Genomic DNA, 12,822 nt, shown 5'->3' with positions numbered 1-12,822 from the left:
GCAGGCACACAGGTAGTGGTTCCAGACCTGGAGAAACAGGGTGTCTGGTGTGACTGAGCAGTGAGAGGACGAAGAGGCCTACACCTGGGCTCTCCAGACCCTGTCAGTGCACTCGGCTCATCTGCTGTTGCCCTAGTGTATCCTTTGCCTGTAAGGAAGCTATCCCCTGAGCATAAACCATTTGATTCCTATGAGTCCTTTCAGCAACACTGAAGGTGATTAATGGGCAATCAACACAGGTGGCGAGATCTGTTCCTCCATGAATCCCCCCCCCCTCCACCCCCCGCCCCTGAGAGCCAAGAGGCTTGGCTTGATAACAAGGGGGGCTGGTGGGAATTGTCAAGCGTGCCGAAGGGTGGGTAGCCAGGGAGCTATTAAGGATACTTCCATTTAGTTAATTTATTTGCAATATCATTTATTACTTACCATGTTCAAGGTACCATTTGAGGTACTGTGAGTTATACAACTCTGAATAAGACACAGCTGTTCATAATCCAGATAGGGAGATAAGAGAAATATGCAAATAACTACACTCCAAAGCAGCGTGTAATATATCCCCCCAGAGTGATAGGAAATTGTGTGACCTCTCTCAAAGACACACACAGAGGAAGGAGGAACTGCTTCAGGCCAAGGGTCAAAGTGTTTTGGCTGAACCTTAGAGTATGGGCAGGATTTATATTTCCAGAATGCTGGGTGAGGCGGAAGGATGATAGTTCTGGAAGATGGGACGGCACGAGCAAAGTCCCAGAGGAGGGAAAGCATAGTGTTCCTGGGGAGTAGTGGGTAGTCTAGACTTACAAGCTGGGGTCAGATGACAGATGGTGGATTTGAGTGTCTTGGGATAGGATTGCAGTTTAAAGTTTAGGTAGTGGGGAAGGTACTAAAGATAGTTAGGGTTATTTAGAGCAGAGGGATATGTTGGATTCTGAAAATCATTACTGGCAGAGGAAGATGGATACAAGGAAGGAGAGACGGGGTAGGGTGTGGAAGGAGAGAGGAGCGAGACAGCTTCTAAAGGGTTATTGTGATAGCCCAGGTGTAAAGTAAAGCTGGCCTGCAGGAGGGTGGTGGCCTTTATTTACGTTTGGACAGTTCTGTGTAGGATTCACTCTGGGAGGGTTTATTTATTTTTCTTCCACAAGGTTTTGCTTTGAATCTGAGAATTCAGAAAAGTGCACATAGGAAATGCATACATTACAATTGTGAATTGACAGATCTTGAACACTGGCTTTTTGTGTAAAACTATCTCCTTAGGGCGAATATGACCTCCCTGAGGTCAGGACAATATCTTACACGTTTCTTTCTTCCTCAAGGTGTAGAGCTAGCTAGCGCTGGGTGCATGGCAGGGAGTTACACATTTGTGATACAGTGACTGTGTCCACAGTGACACAGTGAGGCTACAGGAGCACTAGGGTCTGTTGCATCTCAGTGAGAGGCCTGGATGATAAAGGTGGCCATGTGTCCTAGTGAGTGCACCGCGGAAGGTGCCCAGTGATACGGACATATCCGTTGACATGGGGTACTTTATCCAATCAGTCCTGAGACAGAGGGCATGTGACTTCAGATAAGGAGAAGCTGGAAGGATAGGATTCTTCCTTGTGTGGGGAGCTCAGTGTCTGTGTGGCGTGCCACAGATGAAGGGTAAGAGCTATTGTTCTTGTTTATCACAAGGACAGAAAATCAACATATGCCAAAGGACTGGCAGCAATTCCTTCAACACATCTGCCATACTCAGAGGTTGTATTTCAACAAGGCCCAAAGCTTAAGCTCCTCAGACCCCATGACTTGACAAAGAAAATGGCTTGGGGAAATCTTACCACCACTTTGGGGGCAAGTGAAGGGCAGTGTATTGTGGTTGTGTGTTGGGGAGGGTTCCAGTGTGGGATGGAGCATGCACCGTTAGTAAACCATTCTTAACTGATTCCTTCTTATTTCCTTACAGAAAGCAGCAATAAGTCACATCATCTGCTGAGTGAAGGCTTTGGAATATACTGGCGGGGATAACCCAAACATAAGCAACAGCTAGTCTTTCTACAACCCCTCACATTAATTAGGGAGCGGATTAACATGTCAGATGCTTCTAAAACAGGAGGGTTGTAGAGTTCACGGTCTGGCACAACTGATGAATTGATGACGTTTGTTAAAAACAGCACCAACCCTCCCTTTCAGTCACCTCCAAGAAAAATGATGTTTACATCGTCTATTAGAAAAGGACTCTGCAATTTAGTCACAAAACCCCAATTATAGTTTCATGATGCCGTTATGATCCCTGAAACAGCAATGGCTTAAACAGTCAGGTACACTAACTTCCCTTTTATTTTGTAATGTGGACTCGAGCATATACTTCAATTGAGGAAAAGAAAATCCATCCTTAGAATTTAATTGAAGGTGCCTACTATGTGATCACGGGTTTTTTTAAGGTCACGTGAGGGATTTAGAAGAAGCACAAAACATAGGCTTTGCCTTAATTAATTGCAACATAATTAATTTGTGCAGCACACACAACTCATTGAGTCCTGCACATGGTATGAACACATGCATGAAGATGTTGTGAGGTAAATGCTGTCACGGAGCAGTGGACAGAATTTCAGAGCCCAAGGCGATTTGGTTGAAGCAACAAATTTGACTATCTGGTGATGTGATCACTAGGTAAAGAAATATCTCAAAATAATAATGACAATACAATACAGGACTTATAAAACAAAAACGCAGATTCCTAAACTCAATAAACTAATTGTTGGCCCACAATAAGTTATGTCTTTTTTTCTTTGCATTAATTTGGCCTTACTTAACCTCTAAGGATAAGCTTATTAGAAAAATAAAGAAGCAGTCTCTTTTTCCAAAGAGGAGATGCAGATGGCTAACAGGCACATGAAACATTGCTCAACACTGATAATCATCAGGCAAATACAAATCAAAACCACAGTGAGATATCACCTCACACCTGGCAGAATAGCTAACATCAAAAAGAACACAAATAACAAATGTTGGCGAGGATGTTGAGAAAAGGGAATCCTCGTACACTGTTGGTGAGAATGTAAATTGGTGCAGCCACTGTGGAAAACAGTATGGAGATTTCCCAAAAAACTAGAAATAGGACTACCATATGACCCAGCAATTCCACTCCTGGGTATATGTCCGCAAAAAACAAAAACACTAATTTGAAAAGATATACTCACCCCAATGTTCAGAGCAGCATTATTTACAATTGCCAAGGTATGGAAGCAACCTACGTGTCCATCAACAGATGAATGGATAGAGAAGATGTGTTATATGTACAATGGGATACTACTCAGCCGTAAAAAGAATGAAATTTTGCCATTTGCAGCAACATGGATGGACTTGGAGCATATTACGCTAAGTGAAATAAGTCAGACAGAGAAAGACAAATACTGTATGATATCACTTATATGTGGAATCTAAAAAAATAAACAAACTAATGAATAAAACAGAAAAGAAGCAGACTCACAGATATAGAGAATAAACTAGTGGTTACCAGTGGGAACAGGGAAGGAGGGAGGGGCAATACAGGGGTAGAGGAAAGAAAGGGTTATTATGGGATTATATGAAATCATTTGCATGAAACTTTTGAAAATTGTAAAGAACTTTGGAATTTAAAGAATCTTTCGTTCAATTAAAAAAAAAAGGGAAAAAAAAGAAGCAGCCTTGCAGAAAAGTTGAAAAAGAAATTCTGAAAAAAAAATTTGTTAGTTTGCCCATGCAATTTCAGTCAGTCATTCATCCAGTTACCATATCCCAAATAAAATAGGGAAAGGACAGTAGCTTGAATTACAGTAAAACCTGGACAATATCGTTGAAGGCAGAAAAGGGAGTGAAATTCTTACTTGTCTCTAGGCCTGGATGAACTCTCTGCAGACTCTGAGATGCTCTGACAAGGATAGCTGGTGTGGCTGGAATAGAAAGAGAAGAAAACCATTAGTTATTCCTATAAAAAGTGGTCTGATGTGACTTTGTTACAATCTCATTTTCAAATGTCAAAATGTGACCAGGCCCAACCTCACAACAATTCTCTCCTTTTTCTTTCTTTCTTTTTCAAACTAAAATTGCACCTACCCTCTAAAAAGAACTCCTAAATGTTCAGAGCAAATGGAAACCTTCTGGTCTTCGTTGCCTCTGGTCTCATGCCTGGACACAGTCAGGAAGGATGAAAAATTGCCTTCCTACAACATTTGAGTCCAAACTTAAGTCTTGCTTGTGAAAACAAGGAGGAACATAAATTCTTTTCAAAAAGAGTATTAAAAACAGTTCAGTCAAAAGCGTTTATTCTTAGAAATAAACATGTGAGCAACTCTGGGAGTAGGGAAGGAATGAGGGGAAGTGAGAAGTTGGACAAGAGGGGGACAGAACTTTAGGACACGAGATGGCAATGAGTCATCTATTATAAAAGCAGTTTTAATTTTATTGATACTAGTATTAGGTTGCATTAAAAACAGGAAAAATGGGGGCTTCCCTGGTGGCGCAGTGGTTGAGAGTCTGCCTGCCAATGCAGGGGACACGGGTTCGAGCCCTGGTCTGGGAAGATCCCACATGCCACGGAGCAACTAGGCCCGTGAGCCACAACTACTGAGCCTGCGCGTCTGGAGCCTGTGCTCCGCAACAAGAGAGGCTGCGATAGTGAGAGGCCCGCGCACCGCGATGAAGAGTGGCCCCCGCTCGCCACAACTAGAGAAAGCCCTCGCACAGAAACGAAGACCCAACACAGCAAAAAAACCCAAAAAACCAAAGAAACAGGAAAAATGGAAAATGATCATTGTAGTTATCATTGAACTGTTGAAATGGGTTGAACTGCAAACACCTCAGCTACAAAAGTATTGTAACTGTTATCTGGGCTTGGTGGAGAAGGGGGTGTCTCCAAGATTCTTCCCATCCCATCAGGCTATCCGTGGGTTATTAGAGAGGCAGTTTGGTCCAGGCCCACAACAAACACAGAGCATTACCTCAGAGCAGCGAAGCTGCTAATGCTTTTGTCCCTCGATAGGAACCCACAGTAACAGCGCTAAGAGATCTTTCTTTGATATGAAAAAAGGAAGAGGAAGAAAATGAAGATGCATGCGCAGTGAGCTGGCCCACACCCATCTCCCTGAATTTCAGGCAGGGTGAATCCTGTCCATCTGTCGTGATCCACTTTTCAATGTGCTTTTTTACTAACTCCTCCCACCTGGCTCACCACTAGGAAGCAGCTGTCGGGTCTGAAGTTCAGAATACAGAACCTAACAGAGGAAGTTAAGATCCTTGCACTAAATGCTGCGGAATTCTAACGCTTGCAAGTTTTTGCAGCCTGGGCACATCAGTGAGAGTTTTCTTCCAAGCGAAGTTAGGTTTGGGGGGGCTTTGGTGAATTAATATTTTAAATTCTGTGTGACTATTAGCTCTGGAAGGGTTTCTTTTCAGTCTCTAAATTTTAATATTAACTTCATCTGTAGAAGCTCATTTACTCCCAAATACAATAAAGAATTATGACAGAAAGCAAATGGAATACACGTTTCCCTAGAGTAGATAATGTACTACACATTGATTTTAACGTGACCAGAAAGGAAAACTGCATTTTATGAAAATCCCCTCAAGTCTACTCACTGTCTTGATAGCCTTAGTCTTTATTATTACCATTGTCTAGACCCCAACCCCTGCCTTTAATTCCTTACTACAAGTCAGAGAACACTTTATTACCCCTTGCCCTAAATTGGGCACCAGAACGTTATTTTTGGTCAAGGTTTGGCAAGTTTGTATAACTTCCAACTGTGAATGACCTATTTCACTGACAACTATATATGCCTTGAGAAAGTTCTGATAGCTCAAAAAAAGAGGAAAATTAAGTCAATCATGGGATGACACGCAATCATACGTGTTATTTTTGTCAAAATTATCCAGCAAGTTTGTCTCAATTTTCAGCTTGAAAGTGAATAAACAGACACCAGTTTCCAGGCTCAGATCAGCAGGAAAGTTGACGAATTTCTCCAGAATGATGACTGATATGGAATGTGGGCATCAGTTATGAGGCCCCAAGGAGCCCACAGAGCCAAACCTCAGGCCCGGAAATGCCTGGGGAGCACTGGCCACCCCTGACTCTTCCCAAACCAGGATTTTGCTTTCTTTGCAGACAGACGTCTGGTGCTTTCCTCCTTATGGTGTGTTTGGTAACATCTTCATGAAGCAGAAAGTCTTACTCAGCTAACACCCTCCACAGTATGTGATGAACCAAGGCATAAAAGGAACAAATGGCATTCTCGGGGAAGAACCACAGGTTTGTGCCAGTGCCGAGAGGGTGCTGATTACAGATCGAGCACAATGAGAACAACTGTGCCATCTTAGCAATGGAGACGTCCCCCTCCCTTGTCAATTTTAGCGTCCAAGCTGTCCTCACCGTCTAGAAGTGCCGAGCGATGGAGGAAAACAAATGAAGGGGGACAATAAGCAGAGAATCACAGCTCCAGTGTATCCTATAGGAGCTTTTAAATGCTGGCATTATGAAATGAATTAGCTACAGGCCCTGGCCTTGGTGAGCCCACTATTTCTGGGCAGGGATCTATAAATGAAGGAGCGGTCAGCATTGGAGGAGCAACGTGGTAGCCCTTAACGAGTCTGGACAAGCTTCCTGGGGAAGGTGACCCCTTGGACAGGTGCTGAATTTGGGATAAATAAGAAATGAAAAGGAAAGGAAAGGGCAGTTGGAGCCAAGGCAAGCCCTGCATTAAGACAGGGATAAGACACAACCTAGGCATGTGAAGAGCCATGATCTGTAGGCAGTGGGTGGGGCAGAGCTGACCTAGGATGTGTGGAGAGGTCAAGGGCATATTGGGAATGGACTTTCCAAAGAACTTAATTGTGGGACTTCCTTGGTGGTCCAGAGGTTAAGAATCCACGCTTCCACTGCAGGGGGCCCGGGTTTGATCCCTGGTTGTGGAACTAAGATCCCGCATGCTGCATGGTGCAGCCAAACATAAATAAAGAAAGAAAGAACTTAATTGTCATCCTGCAAACACTGGAGAACTAGTACTTTGCAGTGCCTTGAGGTGGAGCTTCTCATGGTGGACCTGCCTAAGAATGAACTGCGATCTATCCTCTCCTACTTATGTCCAGCCTTGTGCTCAGCTTCCCAACTACGGCACACAACTGGACCTCAGTTTCTGTCTGTAAAATGGGGACAGTTGCAGTATCTACACATGTGAGGTTTAAGTCAGTTAATACATGCCCTATATTAAATATGCAATATAATAAGTGCTTGGTAAATGTTAGATATTCTTATTGTTATTATTATTGTCACCGTTATTATTGCTACCACTACCCTGAAAGTAAAAGCCCGTCTTTTCCAACAAAGAATTTGACAGTGTTTTTACACTAGACTTTGTGAGCTTAGGGCTTTGCACACATGAGGACACGATGCTGCCCTAAGCCCAGCAGGACCCACTCTATTCAGGTCCCCCTGCACAGGCTGGACGCAGGCAGTGGGACTTTGGGGAAGTAGGGTCAGTGGCATCGGGGATGGTAATCTGCCTGGGACTAAATGCCGTCAATTCCAGTTCTTGTAAGTTGGTGAATTCCCTATTATATCAGTAAGAAAGCTAGTATGGGAGAATCAATGTTCTGGTGAGTACTGTAACTTACCAGTTGTGCAGCAATGGCATTAGAACCAGCCACGAATAGACAGTGCAAACACAAGTAGGTAAACCAAGATACTGCATATGGCAACAACTTTACATGACAGGAGATAACGTAAAGGGCCTCACAGGGCATCTGCCATAAAATAAGCGTTGGTTAATGTCAGCTATTGTTATCATTATTAGCTTATGGTTACTATAATGATAATGATGATGTAACTATCATGAAATCTCTATTTCAAGACCTCCTCTGATTGCAGTAATCATTTTACAGTATATACATGTATCAAATCATTGTGTTGTACACAAACGTGCACAGTATTTTATGTTAATTTTATCTCAGTAAAGCTGGAAAAAAAAGACTTCCACTGAGAGGTTTTGCTTTCTCCCTCAGGCAGGTAAGCTGTCCTCCACCCAACAGCCCTAGAAACCATTCTTACACCCTTTGCTGTAACTGCTTATTTTCCTGTGCCCTATGACACACAGCAAGCTTCTTGAGATGGGTACTGCTTTTATCTTTGTAACCTCTGTTAGGAGCACAGGGCATGGCGCCTAGTAGGAAAATAAAGCTTGCTAAAGAAATGAGGTAGATGAATTACAAACGCTTTAAACTTTGGCTTTCGAACTAAAAGGGGATCAAAGAAAAATTGTTTATTCTCAGCAAATTGTCTTTCCTTGTAAATCTCAAGTTTGCTTGACTACTTTTCCTGCCTTTTTGAAGTGTAGTTATCCTTGTGCATAGTCCAAAAAATCTTCCCTGCTCGGATTTCAACCTCAAAGCTCTTTCCAGACCCACTTTTGTCTTTCTGTCCTTTTTTCTCTATCAAACGATGATCACCATCACAGAAGAGTATTCAATTTAAAGTCCATATCTCCTCCAGATATGCAGCCTCCATGCAATAAGGCTGAAGTTCAAGCTCACTGTCTGGTCATATTGATGCCATGCCCCAGACCGTCCTGCTGCCTCTGAAGGGGCTGGCTGAGGGCAAAGTCAAAAAATGTGTGTGAGGTGTTTACACCTCACGTTTATTGTGCCCTTAAAATGTACCAGGCACACACTTCAGGACATTTTATGATTTTTTTCCATTTTATCCTCACAACAACCCTCTGAAGTGGATATTATTAGTTACATTGTATGAATGAGGGATCTGAGGCTCAAAGAAATAACTTGCCTAAGGCCACCCAGCAATTATATGGCAGAGGCCAAACTGGAACTGGAGCCAGATCCTGACTCCACCCCACTCTACTGTTTCCCAAACTTGTCTGACCATCAAGATCTACTGTGGCATTCATTCATTCATTCATTTACTGAAGTACAGTTGATTTAACTGTGGCATTTGTTAAACATACAGATTCCAAGGCCCTGTGCCAGCTCTACAGAATCTGAATCTCTAGGGCCCTGGTCAGTCTGTACGTTGGCAAGGTCCTGAGAATCTGTATGCTTACCCTGCACACTCCATCCCCCAGCCAGGTGATTCTTATGACATGACACGTTTGGAAAACTGTTCACTGGCCACTACTTTCTTGCTCTGATCAGTCACTGTGTCCTCTGTGGGGTTCCCCTCCTAGGGGGTCCCCCACTAAGTGTCTACAGCTGGTGTTCATGACTTGCACAGCCTGATTTATTTGAATGCTGCAAACATTCTGGCAAGTTACACTGATGGGGCCAGGTTGTTGAAGCTCTGGGCGGAAGTACCCTTCAGGGGTCAGTTCACGAGGAACCAGGTAGGACTTGCAACACCCTGGCAGCCAGGCCTCTTCCGTTTGCTCTGTCATCGAGTGATATCTACACAGCAGGTCCTGGGGCTGCAGAGGTCATCTTGGTCATGGCTACCCCTTGGCACACCAAGTCCTGGGCCCCAGTGCAGTGACAGTTCTAAGCTGGAATTTTGTTTCTTTTGCGGCTCACTGGCTAAATCGAATTTCCATCCATAGTTTCTCCTGAAATAAAATGTATTATCTCCTACACATTATGGCTCTTGGCAGCTCTAAAGAAGCCTGTGTAATCTGAACAGGAAATCTCTGAATCTTTCAGACAGCATTACCTCCCCAGATCTCCACTAGGGAATGTGTTTCTTCTATACTTGAACAGTAAATCATAGAGTACATTACATAAGATAATTTAAACAAACAAAAAAAGGAGCTGTGAAATGATGCTGGTGGTTTCAAACACCTTTTAATGCTAAAAAAGCTGCTTCACAAACAATCTACAACAATTTTGGAGGAGAAACTGGTTTCATGAAATGAAGCACATGCTGAACTAAATCTGCAGCAGCCATATTTTGCTGTAAATGTTTTTAGAGAGTAGCTGGGCCTTGAGGTAAGAAGAATCAATGTGCAATGAGAAATCATAAAGACCTTCTTTTCCCGCAGGTCTATCTCTAGCTTAGTGGACAAATGTGGAAGTTTCCTAACAACTTGAAGCTTCACATATTCCTTTCCTGTCTGGCAGTGCTCTCCTTGGTGAGTTAAAAAAAAAAAAATCCTCCTGACACAAGTTTATGCACATACCGAGGACATCTGCTTGCAATTAAAGACAGAAACTAGGGCCTGACTTTTCAAACGTAGCTCTTTGAGTGATAAGGCCAGTCAGGGGTGCAGTGACTTAAGGAGAACACATTGGGGGGTGCTTTAAAAAAAAAGAAAAAAAAAAAGTACGAAAAGGAGCAGTTAATATGCATGCTGGGTCTCAGCTGGCTTGCATCTTCCTTCGGCAAAGCTTCCCAGCGATTCCTCTGGCTTTCCCTTCCAACTGCTACAAGAACAGTGAAACACCCTGCCCAGCAAGCGGCCCTTAAAGCTGCTTCTCATTATGGAGAACAGCAAGGGTGTCAACACCAGGCAACGGGCGGAAAGCCATCCCTCTGTGCCGTGTGATAGCAGGAGCCCAGGGGCATCACAGCCCTGCTAAGAGAAGCAAACAGAATCCAGGTTGGCACTGGACCATTATCAGTCCTAGGTGGCTAGGCAGAGGCATAGAACTGGGACCGGAAGGATAGACAGAGTATTAAAAGGTCAGACTGAGGTGTAGGGAGAAGGGCAGAGGTGTCTCTTCCTCTATAATGTTGTCTTAGGTGTTGTTAATACCTGTGAACCCACTCGTTAGAGCAATAGAGTCAGGCGTTTTAATAAAGCCCAAAGCTCAGATGGTGACTCGCAGATGATGTGCCGGCGCTGGCGCCTCTTCCCAGCTCTGTGTTCAGTGACGTCATGTCATTAACTTGACATCAGCCATAGTGGGAATACTTACACCATAAGATTTGGTGAACGCTCCAAATCAAGGCTTTCTGCCATCCAAGTCTGTGAAAATTCCATTCATCTTTCAAGATGAGCGTGTCTTGTCCTCCATGACGCCTTTTTAAACTTTCTCCCAGATGGGCTCCATCTCTCCATCCTTTGTGCTTTCACACAATAGCTGGACCATGGCGTTTCTTATTCCCTGCCTGGTATCTCAGTTATCTGACCTGCCCAATGAATGATAAACTGGACGTTTGAAGGCAAGGACCCTGTCTCCTCCTTCTGACCCACCACATCATTAGCACAGCTCCTTCAATATAGTGAGTGCTCAATATACACGTGTGAAATTCCTGAACATCTCACTGGGAAGTCTTTCGAGAAACGCTGTGAGGCACCATGACTTTACTTATATCACTTTGAATTTAGCAGACATTTTGTGGTCTCTGGAGTCTCAACTGGCACAAAAGAAGATTCTAAAGCACATCAATAGATGACAAGTGTCCTCCTGGGACCGTGAATGCTCAAACTTGAGGCAAAGTCAGTGCATTTCAACTCATTTTCATGGTATTGAGCCACTTAATAGCGCTCAGTGAGGGGAAGAACTAATGAACATAGGATCGTTTAACTTCCTCACCTGCCTTCCTGTCACCTGGAGAGATGCATTTGCTTGGTTTTGGCTGCAGCAGAGAGCCAGTGTTTTGATACCGAGGTGTGTAGTCCGTGCCCATTTACTAGGCTGAGGCTGGCAGTAGGGACTTTTAAGTCCTGGGGATCAGCTGATGAGGCAAATTCATGGATCACCTTGTTGAGACCAGGCAGCGTTTCAGAAGCACAGCACGGTAAAGGTGTCCTAGGCAGGCATATACTTTGTCAGAGGTTTAAAGTTGTGTTTTCCCCTCTCTGGGCAAAGGCACCTTTTATAAACAGGTTGGTCTGAGCTGCCACTCTGCCCCTCGTTCCGAAGCTCCACTTATCAATTTCCATGGACCATTTCTTGAACAAACTCTTATTCCCTTGGGAAGTAGGTATTTGAGAAGTATTGAGAGGTCAGAACTGCAGTGTGTGAGGTGCCAGGTGCTGTCCTCGACGCTGGGGATACAACGGTGAGGAGCGTGGAGGGAGGTCTGCCTTTCTGGGCGTACAGTCTGCTGTGTGCAGAGGGAGACAGATAAGCCAATGCATGATGCCAGGTAGCAGGGAGGGCACTGAGATGTGGGGAGAGGAGCTATCAGAGACTTGGAAGCAGCATGAAAGAGTGTAGGCCCTAAGGTGGGACTGGGGGCTAGAAAGGAGGTCGGTGTGGGAGGCGCAAGGGGAAAGAAGAAGGAACAGAGGGAGGGAGGGGCGAGAAGAAGCATTTGAGGTCACGGCGTGCCAGGGGCCAGATCTTGCACTGCCTTGCAGGCCAGGGTAAGGACGTGTGGACTGCTCACTATGTCACCATGTCAGGTTCCATGACAGGGACCCCAGTGAGGTGGAGCTACTATTGCTGTCACACCTGTCTCATTATGTGTGTCCTTCCCACTTGAATCCTTCACTGTAATAGTTGGGAATTGGGAGGTGTTGGCATTGGGTCCCGAGGCTCTTTGGTGTATGGCTTTAATTCACTAATTACACTTATCCCACTGTACTTGGTCTGGGTTACAGACACAAGCCAGAGGGTCATTTGTTTGTACAAGACACATTTATCAAGCACCTATTATGCGTAAGGCACTATACTAGGCATTGGGATATGGTGGTGAACAGACTACCATAGGGCCTAAGGTTCATTTCTCTCTATTCCCCTAAATGGATCCTTAGCCCCTGACCAATGCATCTGTTTGCCATCTGGCACATTCCTGATTCTAGGTCTTTGCTCACCTTATATCATTCTCCTTGTTTTCTCCAGAATGGGGAGAAGATCAGAGGTAATTCCCAACTATGGAGTGGGGATAATCATTCAGAAAATGAAACTGATCTATATAAAGTA

At 44.2% G+C, this 12,822-nt stretch overlaps 1 protein-coding gene across 6 annotated transcripts in view; it reads right to left on the bottom strand.

Moving 5' to 3' along the window:
* The window catches only part of GHR (growth hormone receptor), a 280,325-nt gene that overhangs the window by 82,180 nt on the left and 185,323 nt on the right, over nucleotides 1–12,822 (bottom strand). For all 6 annotated transcript variants that reach the window (XM_007195531.2, XM_057540022.1, XM_057540024.1 and 3 more), the window contains one exon: nucleotides 3,846–3,911. In XM_007195531.2, the coding sequence (XP_007195593.1) occupies nucleotides 3,846–3,911 (66 nt within the window). The remainder of the gene's footprint in view (nucleotides 1–3,845; nucleotides 3,912–12,822) is intronic.

Source organism: Balaenoptera acutorostrata, chromosome 2, assembly GCF_949987535.1.
Source record: "Balaenoptera acutorostrata chromosome 2, mBalAcu1.1, whole genome shotgun sequence".
NCBI classification, from domain to species: domain Eukaryota; kingdom Metazoa; phylum Chordata; class Mammalia; order Artiodactyla; family Balaenopteridae; genus Balaenoptera; species Balaenoptera acutorostrata.
This window is presented reverse-complemented; position numbering and strand designations above follow the sequence as displayed.